This window comes from Lynx rufus, unplaced genomic scaffold (genome assembly GCF_022079265.1).
Source record: "Lynx rufus isolate CCGP_SWC_20201006 ecotype Redwood Valley unplaced genomic scaffold, mLynRuf1.p SCAF_1, whole genome shotgun sequence".
Lineage (NCBI taxonomy): Eukaryota > Metazoa > Chordata > Mammalia > Carnivora > Felidae > Lynx > Lynx rufus.
The window spans coordinates 17,275,249-17,294,513 of record NW_025814823.1 but is presented as its reverse complement, the minus strand read 5'-3'; the positions used below and the strand labels follow the sequence as shown (position 1 = coordinate 17,294,513).

Below are 19,265 nucleotides of genomic sequence, written 5' to 3'. Positions count from 1 at the left end.
AGAAGCTGTCGAACGTCTATACTCTTAACAGCTGACTATAAACTGGAGCACACAGTTGTCCAGAGCAATAGCTATGCCTCCTTGTGACCTTTAGGTGGGAGACTAACTTTGGTTATCAGAGAAGGACCTCAGAAAATTCAAGTGAACTACCAGGTTCATATTTTGTCTTTAAAATGTGCAGATTTTGTTCTTGCTGTAGCATTTTATAAACACATGAAATGTATTTTTTTAAATAAATAGAGCGCTATTCTTTTTTTGTCTTTTTTCCACCTTATAAAAAATAGTAAGTGATGGTAAGACTATTAAGAAAGGTAGCCCTGGTCAGCCTGCTGTCTCTAGGCATTTATCCTTTCATTTATTACGTATTTATTGAACACCTCTTATGGCTGAGCACTTTGCTCCATGCTGGACATACTGATGGAGACACAGCCCTTGTCTTCAAGCAGTTTCTGGTCCAGTAGTTGAAACAGACAGTAAAAGCTGTCATGACAATAACAATAATGGCAGCTGAACACACTGGTGTTCTAAGTACTTTACATATACTAACTTATTTATTCTTCATAACAGGCCTAGAAAACAGGTGTTAATGTGAAGAAATTGGTACTGAAAGGTGATATATCTTATAAGATATAAGAGCCAGGATTAGACACCAGGCAGTATGGCTTCCAAGCATATCCTGCCTCCATGAATAAAGCAGTTCTAATTGCTTGAACTGTGCTACCAGATTTTGCTAATGATTTATGGTACAGATGATATCTATCTCCTCGCTCTTTCTTCCCAACTCAAATGATCATAAATAATCTTTCCCTCAATGTTATCACACCTTAGTTCACAGCCACAAGCACCACTATTTGACATGCAAGTTTTTCCTTTCTTCCCTTCCCTTGAATAGTAACTTGAAAGACTATCCGTTATCTTTAACTTTTTCAGCTCCCATTCACATTGAAACTTATTGGTGCATGGTTTAATCCTCCAAAGCATCCAGAAATCCTCTCTCCAAGTTGACTGGTGCCCTTCTCTTTGCTAAATTCAACTGCATATGGCCAATCTGTGTTCTTTTTTTTTTTTTTTTTTTTTTATCTCTGCAAACTTTAATGCTGGGGGATCATACTTGTCTTCCTGAATCTCTTTATCCTTTTTCTTCTGTAATACCACTCTCTTCTGGCTATTCTCCCATCTTTCCCCTCGTCCTTAATTGTGGGTGTTTCCTTTTAAAGGACAAAAATAAGAAAATGGCCATTAAGCGCTCAGCAAATTACCCTCACACAGTTAAGTGCCAGCCGTGCTACTAAGTCATTATTCTTATTAGCAGTTGGATTTTGAGGCATCGTTGTGAGTTAGCCAGGTAATGTGTGAGCAGGTAGAGTGGGAGAGCATTCCGAGCGGAGGAAGCAGCACAGAGCTTCACACATTTAGGGACTGCAGACAAGTGGGCACGTATGGTACATCGCACAGGGTGAGGTGGCGGGGGAAGGAGAAAAACAGAAAGCAACGGCCAGGCCACACAGGACCTTGCGTGCCAAGCTGAGGGGTTGGAACCTTATCCCAGAAGCTGCCACTTGACAGGCGCTCAGTTTCAAGAAGGGGAAGGCAGTGATAAAATGCACGGTCAGGGGGTCTGGAGGATGGATAGGTTGGGGGTGGGCAAACCGGAAGCAGAGAGACTGGTGGACAGCCACTGCAGGAATCTGGGCAAAGTACGAAGCTGGCTGCACAGCTGGTGGCGGTTCTCATGGAAAAGAGAGTAAAAGTACAGTATTGAAGGACAGAAAGGAGGCAGATCAGGATCGTGGGGTGGGGAGTGAGAGAAAGGAGTCTAGCGCTGATCAAATTGCTTACCATGATTAGAAATACAGGAGAAAAGCCAGGTTAGAGCAAGAACTACCTGCCCTGCTCTATTTCATTTGTGTTTTCTTGATTTGCTTTCTTTCAGAAGCGAAGGCACTAGACCTATGGTAACTTGTGTGCCTCTAATACTTCCCCTTTACTGTCTAAAAAGAAAAAGGAGAAGATCCCAAGCATAAGTGAATTACTGAGTTTTCTGTAATTGTGACACAAGGGCTTGATGGAGTTTCCCTCTTCACAGAAGTGTCAAGGGATGCGATGTTTTGAACAAGGTAATGAAGCTTTCCTCAGAGAATTAATCAAACATCTTCTCCTGCTCATAGTTTATTTTTCCCCTCAGTACACTGAGCTAGATCCAGTCACACTGGTATTTACATGCACCGACATTTTAAAGAACTTCAGAATATGTCTTCTGGACAAACATCAGTTAAAACGTGCTAGTTAGATTTGTTAGGCAGATTGTGATCCTCCGGAAAGTGGGGCATAAAATTCGGTGTCTCTTTCCACCCTGACGCATTGTGTGGGGAGTACTCCCTCAGTTCACTGAGCTGTGGACCATGCGTCCTAGACCAACACCTACACTATTTACAATCGGATCTTGTATTTATAAGGTCCCCTTGCGGCAGTGAGAATGTGAAGTGTCCTATGCCTTTGGCTTTTTCAAGCTGTCCCTGGCAATAAGTATGGTCTTGAAAATTATCCCTCTGAGTAAGTATGATTTTTGAAAGAAAAAGAAAAAGAAAGGAAGAAAGGAAGGAAGGAAGGAAAGATGGAAGGAAGGAAGAAAGAAAGAAAGAAAGAGAAAGAAAGAAAGAAAGAAAGAAAGAAAGAAAGAAAGAAAGGGACAAAGAAAGAGGGAAAGAATGAGCTTCTTGTTGGCATTTTGACCACAGTGGCATACTTCCTAGGACCATGAAACAGACTGTTTGTGAAACACCCTCAGGGAAACTGAAGCTGAGATATATTTCAGCCCTAGGAGGTGTAAAGAGAGCCCTCTTTCTCTCTCACAATGCCTATATTCTGACTGTTCGGACTTTTTAAAAAAAAGTGCTAGCTAATAGAGCTCTACCAACCATTTAATTTTTTTTTTCCTGGGACTGTGTTTAAATTCAGAGGCTGCTGATCTGTAGAGTGACTTGGCTCATTCCAGACAGCGCGGTTGTCTCTACAACTGAGACTGTCACAGCCTGAGGGGACATGTGACAATGCACATCAGTTTGTGAGCTGCCAACTCGCATGACTCAGTCTTCCCAGTTCTCTGTGTGGAGGAGACCTGGCCTTTCCCGACCGAGGCCACACTGGATGCTTCTTTGAAAACTCCCGTTACACGTCGACCTGGTCTCATCATTTGCCATGTTGTATCTGTTGGCCTCTACAGACCGGGCCCACCTTGTTCACCACCGTGTCCTCAGAGCTTTGGACAGTGGCCGGCACTTAGTAGGGTGCAATAAATATGTGAGGTGAGGGCAGGACAAATCTCGCGTTGCTTTTACCCTATCACAGCATCTGGCACCTTGGAGACGCTCGGCAAATATTTCAAATAAATAAACGTATGAACATATATGATTCAAATGTTTGTTCTAGTGTGACAGAACGAGGACCTGTTTATTAGAAAAAGGATGAAGAAGGTGTTGATTTCTCTAGAAGTGTGAAGGAAATTTTTCAGCCATAATTTTAAGTGCTTAAAGTGGCCTAAAGAGGAATTTTTAGTTTTACTATATTTTATATTCCCAACATAGATTATTATCGCAATTATTTGGTATAAAAATGATACAGTTCACTGGTTTTAGCCAATGATATTACCCATATTCTTTACTGGGCAATATTGTATCTCTCTAGGGTCAGTAAAAAGGTTCTCTACCTCATTTAAAGGAAGATTTAAGGCTACAAGAAAGGGAGGTGTAAGATTTATAAACTAGGAATAAAGGGAGAAAAAAAGATCCAGAAGTCTGCTTCAGCAAGACAGAATGAAGACCTGCTTCTTAGGGAATTCATAAAACCTGTCTGCATCCTGTGAAAGGTAATGTATCTCTGTAAAGGGAAAGGAAGGTACACGGAGAACCTGGTGACCCTGTAAAGAGTCCTCATTCCCAAGAGAACTGCTTTTGGTTGGTGGCAGGTTTTATAAGGAGGCAAACTCTCTAAGAAGTTTCACATCTGTACAGTGACCAATGAACTGGCAGGTCCACAGTGTCAGAAAATAGTACATTATGTTCCAATTTTTTCCTGAATCTTTCATTCCAATACCATAAAGGGAGACGCTGCTGTCTTTTAATAATGGAATTTATGGGGCGCCTGGGTGGCTCAGTCGGTTGAGCGTCTGACTTTGGCTCAGGTCATGATCTCACGGTGTGTGGGTTCAAGCCTCACATTGAGCTCTGTGCCTGCAGCCTGCTTCGGATTCTGTGTCTCCCTTTCTCTCTGCCCCTCCCCTGCTCGCATTCTGTCTCTCTCTCTCAAAAATAAATAAACATTAAAAAAAATTAACAAAAATGGAATTTATGAAGTACGTGGTTTCCGCAACAGACCACAGGTACACAGAGCCTTGTCTGGACTCAGTAAATAAATGATCACATGTCTGTAAGTTCATTGTAGGATTTCACAGACTCTGGCCTCTCCCTCCATCATGGGACATGCAGGTCAAGGCTCTGAAGCCCTGCCTTCAGCCAAGTTGCAGCTGTTGGTGTATCAGCATTTTCTTTGTGATTTATGATTTCAACAAGAGGATACACTAGACCTCTGCTGCTGGCGAATAATTAGCAATTTCTTATGCTAACTTAACATTTATTAAGAGATCTCTTCTATTTTCTTTTGCTGCCTTATTGTAATACCTCTTTTAATAATTTTAACCGTAAAAAAATCTGAAGTCTAGTATCTGAGAAGTCATTTCTCAGATGCATGCGATTTTTAGCACTAAAATGGAATTTGTCTGTGACTGAGATCTTGAGGTTCCTACAGATGTTTATAGAGATCTGCTTCCAGGGTTTCGGTGATCATAAATCAGCAATATTTACCCTCTGATGTCTACAAGACGGTATTCCATAGCCAGCATCCACTCTCCCGGGTGGAAGAGATGGGAGTCAGGCATTCAGTGTTAACCAGGAAAAAGACCAAACAAACACAAGACGGCATTTGTCCATAAGGACTTGACAAGAGAGCCGGGCGCCGATCCTTCCAAGTGCAACCCCTTCCCCTGGGCCGGTTGCTAAATGATGTGGAAAAAGCAATGCTGTTCCTTGTCGGGCTGAAGTACCGGAATGCACTACTATGCTTTCCTAACGATCCTTGAGGAATTAAAATTGGTAAAGGGGGCACCAAGATAGCTTACGTACGTAGCTTATGCCTAATGTCTGGAACTGTAAACATTTTAATTATTCCAGGATTCCCAGGATGCTGTTTGCGTATAAAAGCATCTGGTTTGCTTTGCCTTGTCGGGTTCTCTATTAGGATACCTCACACTCTCTTCGAGCAGTCCAGTGTAGAATCAGAAGGCAGCGGTGTATAGTCCATGAGGTGGGAAGCCTAGTGGTTAGTGCCACGGACCCTGCAGTCAGCCTAGCTGAGTCTTTACCAGCCGTGTGACCTTGAGCAAGCTACCTAGCCACTCACAGATGATGACACTGAGGCACAATTAAACCTTGCTCCTAGTTTGTGTGTCTGTGTGTGAAACAAAATAATTCAAACAAAAGCCTCAGCACACCTAACAAGGGGCTCATGTTAGTTATTATTATTTTATGACGTATATGATATCTATGAGGCCCTAAGAAAAAAAGACAGGGGTTAGTTGAATATTGTGTGGCCAGTGTGGTCCTATGCAGTATCACAGCCTTACCCTCTGAGAGCCACCCCGGCCATACGCATGCCTGCAAATTTACACTCCGTGAACTCGAGAGCTTATTTCTGGGCGGACTGGCTCTGTGCCCCGGCCCCGCTCCCTGTGCTCACTCTCTTGCGGGCCATAAGGTCATTCTTCAGTGTAAATTATACAAAATGGTTAGCTGTTCTCGTAGAGAGCTCTGGAGCCTCTGTCTTTTCTGGTAAAGGGGGGTGAATGCTTTCATGTGCCTCGCGGGAGAGATGCAAGTGGCTGCTTGCCAAGTGTGCGTGTGTGTGGTGGACGGAAGCCCTTCATGCCTTCCCTGCTGCGAGCGGTGCATTGTATCAACAGTTCAGGAAAGACCAGGGGAGTTGGCAACAGTACACTACCCAAGTCCTTCAGAGCCGCTGACCATAACAGGGTGAGTCAAATGTACTTCGGTTGCTAATGAAGTCCCTTGGGACCCTGGTTCATTTGCCGTATTTTAATACATGCCCCTGAGCCTCAGCCCGCTGTGGGGCTGTTCCCTGTCTACGGCTGGCCTGCTGGGCTCTGGGGCCTGCTGGGCTCTGGGGCCAGCCAGGTTCAGAATCAGGTCGACGGGACCGCAAACAGGGACGCTGAGGGTCCAACCAAAGACCAAGCCTCACTTCTCTGGACGCTCCTACTCAGATTTAGTGAATGACCCGCGCATTCACATCCACAAACGCTCTTTTCCTTACCCTCTCCCACTCTGGAGTTTGCTAGAAATGAATGAAGCCTATAATTTTTGCAACACCCTCCAGAAACCATTATAATTAAAAAAAAATGATATGAAGTAAACTTTTTATCATAGATGGCTTCAATTTAACTGAAAAGTATAAAATGAGGGAACTAAACCACACTACTTTAATGTTAGTTATTTTAAAAAGGGGCAACATTTAAAACCAGTTTAAAGGGCCTAAAAGTGTACTTATTGTTTGGTAATTCCAATAACGTGCGTCATTTTGCACATTCCTGCAATTTTCTTGTTATATAACAAGGGATACTTAATTATTAATTTGCATGTAACAGCTCCCCCCCCCAAATCTGTATATTATTTAATAGACATACATTCTAATAACCTTTCATTATTCTACTTTACACACTTGACTTATTGGAAATACATGTGAAATTGTACTACATGGTCATCTATCCTTTCACCCTCCCCTCTCTTCCTCGTGGACCTCCTGCATCCTTCTGACTTCAGTTATGACCATCTGGTGCACACCGCCGCATGCAACCCAAATCCTTAATTTCGGCTTAGTCAGTTCCATATTTATGGAGGTCTATTGCCCAGTTTCAATGGTGTCACATAGCTAACCTGAACTTGGTGTGTTGAAACAGAATTTCTCATCTTCTTCCAACCTCCTTTCTTCCAGCTGGTTCCCTCATCTAACCTCCTATAATGAATGGTACACCTCCCTACTTTGAGCCTGTCAAGCACAAAGTTTTTTAAAAATTCCCCTCCTCCCTCCGACATGCATGAGGTCCAAGTCATAGCCGGTATCTATAACAGTAGGTTGTTTCCTTTCTAGCCTCACCATCTCACTCTACGCTTCAGATTCCAATTCTGTTCACATACATTGCTTTCTAGTTAATAACCTCCCAATACAGCTCTGATTATTGCACGCTCTTGTTCAAACACTTCCGGTGCTCCCTACCCAATAAATTCAGAACTCCTTATCTCATTCAATGTCACCCCCGGTATGCTTCGAACCTCTTTTTCAGACTCATGATGCCCACCTTTCTTTTCTTTAGCTACGTTTTAAAGTGCTTTCATACAGATCATGTTCGGTCTTCACAACAATTCTGCAAGGTAAGAAATCCAGGTGATAACACGCTCATGTTTCAAATGAGGAAAACAGACCCAAGAAGAAAAATGGAGTGTTCAGGATTCCTTGACTGGACAACAGTAAAGTGTATCTACAGTCCTGGTCTAAGGGTCAATCAAAGGAGATGAGCACTCAACCTTTCTCGGAAAAGGCCAAACCTGGCCAAAATGGATTGTCCCCTGCTCTCAAAGCCTTTCCCTCCCTCAAGCTTTCACTCGTGTAATCTTGGAATACTTGGCTCTGTTCTCCATTCACCTGAATCTTTTCTGCCTGTTAAAGCCTTTCTCTCTTCCTCTCCTGACTCACAGAGTGATCATGCAATTGCCTTTAATCCCACTCTGCTTTCTGAGTCTTTTTTTCTGTTCCAAATTATTATTGAAATGAATCATTCTCCTTTAACATTTTATGCACTTAGGTTTTTTTTTTCCTACCAAATAGACCATAAGCATTGTGAGATTCTGGTCTATGTCATAAATGTCCCCGTAGTCCCCACTTGTCACACTCTGTAAATGCATAACAAACATTTACTCTGTGTGTGTATATGTGAGATTCAATTTTTTTTCGTACAGCAGGATATTTCATTTTTGCTATTTTATTCTATTGCTATTTCCAAAGTGTGTAATATTTACATCATTATATCCAGAATCCTTGCCATGTGAAAAACCTGGTATAATCTTTATCATTCTGGCAATACCTTTCACTCACTGAACACCCATTGGCATTCACTAAATCCTTAGTTAGCATCATCAACTATTTTATTTTTTTTTAATTTTTGATATAATCATCAACTATTTTAAATAGTCTGCTAATGGCTGCAATGCATTAATATTCTAAGCAGTTAGAAACTCATTTCCCATGTCTTGACTTTTTTTTTTTTTTAATTTTTTTTTTCAACGTTTATTTATTTTTGGGACAGAGAGAGACAGAGCATGAACGGGGGAGGGGCAGAGAGAGAGGGAGACACAGAATCGGAAACAGGCTCCAGGCTCTGAGCCATCAGCCCAGAGCCCGACGCGGGGCTCGAACTCACGGACCGTGAGATCGCGACCTGGCTGAAGTCGGACGCCTAACCGACTGCGCCACCCAGGCGCCCCTCCCATGTCTTGACTTTTAATATTGTTCTAACTCAAGCATTACTAAACCAGAATGTGACTTTGTTTTGTCAAGCTGTTACTTTAATTGAACTTGGCCATTCCTGACAATGACTGGCCTGGCATTACTTAATTGGAGCTTACCCTAATCAAATAATGGTATTAGAGAAGAAAAACGATGGAGACCAGGTCTTTCAGCTCAGCACAAATGAATAAAACATATTTCACCCACATTCCATACCACGATGTATTTTTCTAGTATTAGAAATGTTTTTTTTTCCCCCGATAAAGTAGGCTTACTGTTGAGAAAGCTTTTCTCATGTCAGTAAGCTTTTGAACAGCATTGAATTGAGTTACATTTACCATAGGGCTCACCACGCTGCCTCTTAACATGTTCCTTGTTCATATCTAGAATGGTAATTTGTCTAGGGTGGTCGAGGAAGCCAGTCACTTTAGCGAAAACCCCTGCGGGCTGTCACACAAAAGCAGAAAATGGAAGCTTGAATATTCCTTAATTAACTTCCAAAGACTGACAGCAAAGATTAGTGAAATACTGCTAGCCCTGACTTAATACTCTTCCCAGTGAACAAATGCTGTAACCATTCCTGAAGTTGTGCGCGTTAAGGACATTGATGGAGGATGTTTAGAAGAGCTGCACAAAAGGACGGCATTATTCTTGTGTCAGTGTTTAGCTCATGTGGAAGGCTTTCTCAAACACAAGGAAGGCGTTAGCTTCTTAAAGATTCAACACAGATTTTATCAGACGTATTGCTGCACTTTGAACCCCTGCTCTACTCTCAGACCACAGAGAGTGACCCGTGGTTCTGGGTGAGATCCTCAGATACTGGTACCTAAAAAAGTTGCTTCCGGTGTCGTTCTTGATTCTCTACTGTGCAGGCACCGAAACCCCATCTCATTACTTACTTGAGGAACCATCTAGCTTTGGAGAACCAATTCACTGTCTAAAATTCTGATTGCTCTGAGTTACAAAGTTACAAAAAATTTATTTCTTATTAGTCAGGGAATGGTTAGATGATTTGCCATCTGCTGTACCTGTGCTGTACCAGACACAGCGGTCAGAGCAGAGGGTGTTGGAAAGTCGGGATGAATATTTCATCCAGACTACGTAACAGGCTTGAACATTCTCCCTACTCCAGTTACATAATTTTTAATGAGAGATTGGCCACCCTCAGAAACAACACACCTTCCCTCCCTACCAGTACGGACCTGTGTTTATTCTTTTCTAGATTCCATGTCAATGGCCTCCCTTCAGTTATGTCACTAGGTATTACTTACATTTTAACCCCCTTGATGAGTTTCAGGATTCATTATAGCCTAACGACGAAGCACATCGATTCTGAGTTAAATAGACATAAGTTTAGGACATATATCCAACACTTTACATCTGCGTGTTCTTAAGCAATTTTTTTTAGCTTGAGTCTAGTTTCTCCATCTGCCAAGTAGAAGAGACACCTACCTATTCCACAGAGTTGTTTTTAGATTTAACTAGGTAATTCATGTAAAATTTTTGGCACATAGTGAGTGTTCAGAAGTGACAACTGTTAGTATGTATCGGTATTATCGTGCATGCATATAACTTGCCTTTCTCCCCATTAAGCCAGCATTATTTCCTCTCTCCAAGATGAAAGTACTTTAGGGCTCGCAGTATTGTTTTCATTTATAAATATGTACATGACAGGCAAAACATACTCATAGGACGTCAACTTTTAAAATGAAAAAAAATATACGTAAAATTAATATCCCCATTTTACTCATGGAAACTGAGTATTAGAGACATGAATAAAACTTTATAACACTTTCTTTACTGGGATTGTCGTACCCTTCTAGGGACTACCTTTCTCTTTCCCGTTCTCTCCTTAGCATTCATGAAATGCACTCTGTTTTTTAAGATAAGAGAATTGAGTAAAATATGCCCATGTTATAAATCATATGGGAGCCATTAAACAATCTTATCTTCTCCCATGACTTTGTTATTATCAACAGACATAACATGTAACAATGTCTCTAGAGCATAGTTCCGTCCTAATGTCCAGACCCATATCTCCATTCTCCTACTCCATGGGTAGTACTTTGAAATCACACAGGCTTTTCAAACTAACATGTTCTTTATTTTTTTTTATTTTTTTTTTATTTTTAAAAAAAATTTTTTTTTTCAACGTTTATTTATTTTTGGGACAGAGAGAGACAGAGCATGACGGGGGAGGGGCAGAGAGAGAGGGAGACACAGAATCAGAAACAGGCTCCAGGCTCTGAGCCATCAGCCCAGAGCCCGACGCGGGGCTCGAACTCTCGGACCGCGAGATCATGACCTGGCTGAAGTCGGACGCTTAACCGACTGCGCCACCCAGGCGCCCCTAAACTAACATGTTCTAAATGAACTCATTGTTCATGTTCTTCCTATGCTCACTCTATCTTGGTGAACTGGACCAGTCTTAGCACAACTGCCCTAGCTAGAAGTTAAAGCGTCATTCTTCGGACTTTCCTGTCCAGTCAATCACCATGTCATGCCCATTCTTTCCCAGCATATCTCTTGGATGCCTCCTGGTCCCTTCATCCTCATCCAACCAACCTGTTCAGGCCACTGCACCTATCACCTGCATTTCTCCAACAGCTTCCTGAGCAGCTCAATCTATCCTCTACATTTCAGGCAGAGTGGTATTTCTAAGATATGAATCTGATTTTGTCATTCTACTTAAAGCCTGTTAGTCATTCCCTATTTCTATTTCAACAGTAAGACACAACTTCTCTACATGGCAGCCTGGTCCTCTGAGATTGGCCCTTTCTCCATTTCTCCAATCGTCTTTGTTATTCACACCTTTGGGCTGTAGAGTTTTGTTACGTCCACACTGCCCCCTGGACTCATCACTTGCACTCAGCCTGTGCACTTGAGAGTTGCTTCCCCGGAAACATACTTCCCTTCTCTCTTCCCTGGGGTACTCTGGTACTGCCCTCAAATTCCAGCTAGGACATCATGTTTTTTAAGAATCCTTTCCTGGGGCTTTGCGGTGGCTCAGTCGGTTAAGTGTCTGACTTTGGCTCGGGTCATGATCTCTCAGTTGGTGAGTTCAAGCCCTGTGTTGGGCTCTGTGCTGACAGCTCAGAGCCTGGAGCCTGCTTCAGATTCTGTGACTCCCTCACTCTCTGCCCCTTCCCTGCTCACGCTCTGTCTCTTTCTGTCTCTCAAAAAAATAAATAAATGTTAAAAACAAAAAACAAAAACAATCCCTTTCTGAACCTGGGCTGGGAAAGATGTCCCTTCCTGGCAGAACACTTATCACGTTTATTTTATGCTTGCGTGTTCACTTATCTGTGTATCCCCCAAAGTGTGAAAAGCCCAGGGGTTTGGAAGTTGTGGTTCTTTTGTTTGCTTTTGCATCCAGCAGTCGCTAGAACAGAGGTGCTCAGTTTACATGTCTTTGAATGAATACACAGTAAACAATACGACACGATCCAGAGATTCCATCTCTCGAGTTATGCTAAGAAAACTTTAAAGTGGAAATTCTCTTCTTTTACTAAAGCGAAACTTGTGCTGTACGTTATTAGGTTAAAAAATGTTACATCCTTAAGTTAAAAAAAATTTTAACTTAACAAACTTTGAACTTCTTTAAAATAGATGACACCGTCTTATTTGTGTATAGTTAATTACGCATTTTCTGGGGAATAATTCTGTTGGTGGATGTGTTCAATATGCGCTTTCCTTGTTTCTTCATTACAGTGAAAGCTTTCTGAGGGCAAAGGAGTATTTATTTTTTTGTTCTATGTCATCTTCAGAGACCTTGTGGTGCTTTTCCCACAATACAGGACATCAATGAAAGTTAAGGGGTTAAATAAAAAAATAAAGATGCCAAACCAAAGGGTTTTGTCCTAACACAGGAAGATTAATGGCTTACAGTAGCAAATAGATATCCTCAAGACATTTTGATTCATGGAAGAAAGGAAAAGACATTTTCATTTCCATATTTCTCTTTGTGGTATTTGTGTGGAGAAGTATATGGTAGCATTAAGATGACTTTCAGGGGCACCCGGGTGGCTCAATTGGTTAAGTGTCCGACTCTTGGTTTCAGCTCTGGTCAAGATCTCATGGTTCATGGGTTCGAGCCCCACATCAGGCTCCATGCTGACAGTGCAGAGCCTGCTTGGGATTCTCTCTTTCCCTTTCTCTCTGCTCCTCCCCCACCCTTCAAAATTAACAAATAAACTAAAAAAAAAAAAAAAAGTTCTTTCAACAGAGAAACAGAAAGACCTCTTGTTCAGTGATGAAAATTAAGGTCAGCTACAGTATGTTGGGGAGTACAAAACGGACATGGGAGATACAACTTGGCTGAAAGACACTAAGTCTCTTACTGGAAGATACTTTCTGGCTTTGAAAGTCAAGCAAATGGTAAGGATAGGAATTCGCCAGATGAAACAAATAGGGTGTTTTCTGTTGTCTGTGTCTTTTGTACTTTTGCATTTATTCTTCACGCACGTGCAGTTTTCCGGATGGTGGCCAACGTGAGGAATGGGGGGAATAGTCAGTGTAACAAACGAGACAGGTTCGAACCAGAAAATTCACATGTAGAAAGTGAGGCACTTGATTCTCTCACTTGACTCCTTTCCAATCTAAAGCCAGACGAATCAACAAACTTTAATCTCATTCATAAACATAGGTGCAAAAGTACTAAATAAAATATTCTCAAATTTAACCTAGCAGTTTATAAAAAAATAGGTCATGAAAGAGGAAGTTTATTCAAGCATGTACATGTGGCTTAAGGCTAGTGCATCTAAAAGTGCAAGTCATAGCGTGAATAGGCTGAAGGAAAAAAAAGACTACATGATAATTTCAATAGATGCAGAAAATTTGATGGGATAAGATTTGACTTACTTCTGCTAAAAGCTTTTGTCAGATTGGGTGTTTTCTTAACCCAACAAAATGTTACTAGAATCCTATAGCCTACATGATTCCAAATGGTGGGACACTGTAAATACTTCCTTTCAAGTCAGAAAAAAGACCCAGAATGTCAGAAAACAACAAAAAGAAAACCCCATGGACGCCTATTCCACTGCTTCTATGCAACATTATGGTAAAAGTCCTACCTAGCACAGGAAGAAATGAGAAAGAAAGAAAACGATGCTGCTAATAGTTAAGGAGGAAACAAATTGTGATGAGTCAATGAGAAGGAAAGGTTGAGGTCCGAGTGCAGGTCCTAAGCACTGTAGGTCGATATTGTTAATCTCGCCAAGGGTCGATATCTGATGTAGTAATCAGCACTGATTTTACACACATCAGAAAATCTCACTGAACGAGTACTATAAATGATCACTTAGCCAGTGGGATGGTCTCTGAAATACTTCACCCAAAAGAACTTTGTGGGGAGGCAGCAGTGGATAAGCGAAGCGTGGAAGCCATCCTCAAACGGTTTCTTATTGCACTGAATACAAGCTCGATCCCCACAACTTCCACGTCAGGGTGGAGATTAAGCCTCAGGAAGAGTTTGTGCCATCTGCTGTGCGTGCTACGTGGTCCAGGGAATAATTCTTTCTAATAGGTCATAGTAGTCTCAGAGCTGAGCTTCTGAAGACTTAAAAAGAAAGCGGTTGAAGAGCTGTAGGCAGCGTTCATTTTGCTAGTGGCATTTTGAAGAACTGTGGAGGGAGAGACTCACCGCCCAAATGGGTACAGGATGTGCAGAAGTGGTTTATTCTGGAGACTTGTCTCTAGTCTTTTTTCATCTGGATTGTCCTTTCCTTTCCTCCTTAGATATGAAGCTCTTTCATTTCTTCCGCTAATTTCCTGGACTGTCCTATTCTTCCTTCTCAGTCTGACTTTGTTTGTTCTCTTGAGACCCGCTCTCTCTGTGTCTACCTCGCTGTTCTTTCTTTCTTTCTTTCTTTCTTTCTTTCTTTCTTTCTTTCTTTCTTTCTTTCCATTTACTTATTTTTAACGTTTATTTATTTTTGAGAGACAGAGAGAGCGAGAGCATGAGTTGGGGAGAGGCAGAGAGAGGGAGACACAGAATCCGAAGCAGGCTCCAGGCTCTGAGCTGTCAGCGCAGGGCCAGTGTGGGGCTCGAACTCACAAACTGTGAGATCATGACCTGAGCTGAAGTCGCAAGATCAACCGACTGTGTCACCCAGGTGCCCCTCTTCTCCTTTCTTTTCTTTCCTTTTCCTTTCTTTTTTTTTTTCCTTCCTTATCCTGACCAGACAGAACGTTATATTTTTAAGAAAATAACTGCAATATTTGTTGAATAACATTTATAAATCTTGCTTTTAATTTAGAAATAACTTCAATCTTTAGAGGTTTCTCCACTGTTATACCACCAGCACAGTTGAAGCAATGCTTTATTTTTTCCCTCTTGTGCATTATTGGCTCTTGGGTGAGGAAAGGGGAATGTTCCCATCCTCCTGATGGTGGTAACATTTTGCCGTCAATGGTTTTGTGTTGAGGGGAGGCATGGACTCGAGTTTAAGAAAGATTAAATTGGTGGCAGTGGGAACAAGGGTTTGCATGGGAAGACATACCAGGATGTGAAACCTGTGAATTCACGATAATCTACATGTGAGATGGAAAGGGTCTCTCTGGACTAGAGAAGTGGTGTTAGAAGTAGAAGGGAAGAGACAGAAGAGAGAAAACAGAAGGAGACATAAAAGGGGTTGGGGGAATGAAGAAATGAAGATGGTTCCTGATAGCATTCCTGACAGTCTGCTGGTCCAATGCTTGCGTGGCGTTCTGAAGCCTTGAAATCAAAGCCTGTGGCCCCAAACCCCCCAGCCCTATTCTGGGGCAAACAGCTCTCAGAGCTTTAGTTACCCTACCCAGAATACCACTTCTGCTGCCTATACCAGGGAATGGAAAGCTCAGTGAAGCATTCGTAATAATAAAGTATTTTACAAATATTATGTAATAGTAGACATCGTACCAATGGTTTCCACAAACTTGTCACCCCTAGATACCAGTGACAGGGTAGAAAAGTCATGTATTGTATTTGGGGCCCCAATAGTAACTTTGTAGTGTACTAACTTTGTAAATTCAAGTTAGCCTGAGTCAGTTGGCCTCTCTAAGACTCAGTCTTGCCATAGTAAACAGGGATCATGACATCACCCTTCACCCTTGAAACGATTTAGCTCTGTACCTATGAAAATGCCTGGCACTTAATAAATAATGGTTTCTTTGTGTACCTTTATTGTTTCCCCATGTACATCCCACAAAAATCCATATGGGAAAGATTTTTTGCCAACAAAACAAACTGAGCTGAAGTAATCGTTAATTATATTTACTATTTCTAAATTAAATCTCACAATCTTTCTACCTACGTTAACAGAAATAGATAAATATCTAGATAGCAGATAGGTGTTTAGTGTGGACTAGTAACTCTGTTTTGGCTGCCTGGCTTCTTCTCTAAGATCATTTAAAATAAAATTTCTGTACTTTATTTAAATACAGAATAGAATTGCTTATTAGTTTATAGACAAATAAGCTAAAGCAACTGGACATCATTTAAGTGATAGCAGAATCAACACTTTCTTCAAATGCCTCTTGATAAAATCATTCCTAATTTTTGTCACTAGTGGTTTTAAACGTTTTCATTAAAAAAAAAAAAAAAAGACATGATCTATTTCATGGGATTGTCAGGAGGATGATGTACAGAGGACCCAGGGCTGTGTTTGGCACAGAGTATAAGCTCACAAGCCACGTTACTATCCTTTTAACTTAACTGTCTCTTAACTGTCAAAGACCCTCCCTGGTAGGTTATAATCTTTTTCCTGAGTTTTCATGTTGTTTGGAATGAAAACATTTTGACTCTCTTCCAGCTCCTCTCCGAGCCAAAAGATTCATCCACCCAGCTTCTTCCTCTTTAATCGACTATGAGGGAGAGAAAAATATTCCAAGTACTGGGTGGCGGTGGCGGGGGGGGGGGGTCCTCTCGGTTTGCTGCTCTCTCTGTTCCTCAAGAGGTTACTCACAATCGTCCCCCTGGTTCTCTTTTCTCAAGGCACGAACTATTTCTTGAGCTGGGACGATAAGATCTTCTCTGTTTTCTATTCCAAAAGCAGGATTATTTGATGATAATTGAGTTTCCCTCTAAGATAACCCCCCCACCCTCCCTTTTTGGTGCAGGGAGCTACCTGTGGGATTTTATTTTCTATATGTTTATTATCTTTCTAGCTATTCATTTATTTTATTTTATTCATTTATTTAATGTTTATTTTTTGAGAGAGAGACAGACAGGGTGTGAGCAGGGGAGGGGCAGAGAGAGAGACGGAGACACTGAATCCGAAGCAGGCTCCAAGCTCTGAGCTGTCAGCACAGAGCCCAACGTGGGGCTAGAACCCACAAGCTGTGAGATCATGACCTGAGCCGAAGTCAAACATTTATCTGACTGAGCCACCCATGTGCCCCAAGTTATTTGTTTACTAACAGCCTTGTCTGACGGGTTTCTTTGTTAAACAAGTTCAAATACTGAGATTAATACTGCAAACTATAAACTTTTAAAAGCAAGACAAAACAGGGGCACCTGGGTGGCTCACTCGGTTAAGCCTTTGACTTCAGCTCAGGTCATGATCTCATGGTTCATGAGTTCAAGCCCCGGGTCGGGCTCTGTGCTGACAGCTCAGAGCCTGGAGCCTGCTTCAGATTCTGTGTCTCCTTCTCTCTCTGCCCCCTTTCCCCACTTGCACTCTCTCTGTCTCTCAAAAATAAACATTAAAAAAAATAAATAAATAAAAGCAAGACAAAACAAACAAAAAGGAAATAAATTAAATTGATTATCGCTTCCATTCTTCCTCATGAGACTGGAAAAATTTCATCACCTAACAGTAAGCAGCATTATAAAAGAAAACTGTACAGAGGGAGAAAGCGTACATAGGTGTGACTTTTGCCTTTTAAAAACATTAAATCAAGAAAGCCAAATGGATTGATGCGGCCAACTTTGAAACTTAGTCCCACTATGAAACCAAGCATAATACGAATGTGCATAATTCTCTCACGCTCTTACTTTTCTGTCTAGAAGGTTGTGCCTGATGTTGTTCTGCCTGGTAGGAGGAATAACTTTCAAGTAAATTAGCACTTACCATCATCTTTGTCAGGGACGATTGTAACCTGAGCCCTCGGGTATTCTGATCCAATCCTCCCGCCCATGGGTACGCTCAGAAGGACATGGAATGTTTCCTCCTCTTCATACAGGGAGTCGTCAATAACAACGATGCGACATGTTTTTTCACGCTCATGTCTGTCAAAGTGGATGACACTGGTGTGGTCTTCGGGTCTGGATATGTAATCTGAGTAGGACAGCACCGACGTCGGCACAGTTCCGTCTGCCGTACCTGGGGACAGAGAATCCAAAAGGTGTTTATGTAGAACATATTACACAAGCGTGTTTCCAGAAATGATTATTTTCACATGCAACACCTTCACGGTCAATTTGTATACGTGAACCTCCCTGGAAATTACCATAGCACCTACATGGTATTCTAGCATTACGCGTCACCTTCACAGTGGTCTCAAACATACAAAGAGTATTACATTTCCAGTGTTTTCTCCTCTACTTCCTGCCACTGGTCTGTCAGAACAACACAATATTACAAAATAATAGCTTCTACTATTCAAATGCTTACTGTGTGCAGGCAAAGTGCCAAGTGCTTTACATGCATTGCCTGATTAATCCTCTCAACCACGCTATTGGGGTTTACAGAGGTTAAATCACTTGCTCTGGGACCCAGAGCCCAAGGCTGACCTTGAAGTCTGTGTTTCTGACCACTATTCTTTATTATCTTCCAATTCATACACATACACACACACACACACACACACACACACACACACATTAATGGGAATTTTCATGAATGGTCAGATATCAACTGCGCATATGACCTTTTGACCTTTTCTTTTACATTTTTAAAAAATCTACCTGTTTCCTAGGAAAGTATTTAGTATATTAATGAATATTATATATTAATTTTAATTTGGTATTACATAAAATCATCTTTCAGAGGAGGCTTACTAATGAGCAAAAGAAACATTTTGAAATTCAGTTGAAATGAGTTTCAAACTAGTTTACAATGATTTTCTTTTGAGTATGCATTTCTTTGTCTCTGTCTCTCTCTTTTTTAAATAACCCTCTTCCACTTGATCAGGTCTGGGTGGGGAAAGGGGACTTCAATTTCTTACACTCCAAATGGCTTTGAGTGTTAGGATAAGCAACCACAAGAATCAGATGTATTTTGATAGGTAACAGCAGTCCTTCCAGGCCCTCTTGGAAGAGGTCCCCAGAAGTGTAACAGTGAAGGAAGACTTCTGGGGAAGTGCAGCTTTTTTCTTTATGAAAACTGGAATAATAAAACATACCCCTCAAGGCATAATGTTCTGGCTCCAACATGTCAAAGAGGCTTATTTCTATGTCTTTGCAGGGACAGTTCAGTTCATTGGCAAGTCAAGCTACCTTGTTGCGTATAACAGACCACCATCAATTCCTGGCTCACGTCTCCACTTCTTCGGATGGGAATGAACAGCTCACCCACATCTTCTTCAACGGAGTATTCCGACTGGGGAATAAATACAGTCGACTCTAGAGAGAACACACAATCACAGTCACTATTACTTTTATCTGAACTTCAGCAATCCTATGCAAATTAACATTGCTCTAATCGTCAACTTTC

General features: G+C 41.5%; 1 protein-coding gene across 1 annotated transcript in view; it reads right to left on the bottom strand.

The window, feature by feature from the left end:
• Positions 1 to 19,265, bottom strand: part of FREM2 (FRAS1 related extracellular matrix 2) — a 164,087-nt gene that overhangs the window by 49,574 nt on the left and 95,248 nt on the right. Inside the window, exons 5-6 of the mRNA XM_047077382.1 lie at positions 19,049 to 19,174; positions 17,682 to 17,933 (exon numbers count right to left, since the gene is read on the bottom strand). Coding sequence (XP_046933338.1) covers positions 17,682 to 17,933; positions 19,049 to 19,174 — 378 coding nt within the window. The remainder of the gene's footprint in view (positions 1 to 17,681; positions 17,934 to 19,048; positions 19,175 to 19,265) is intronic.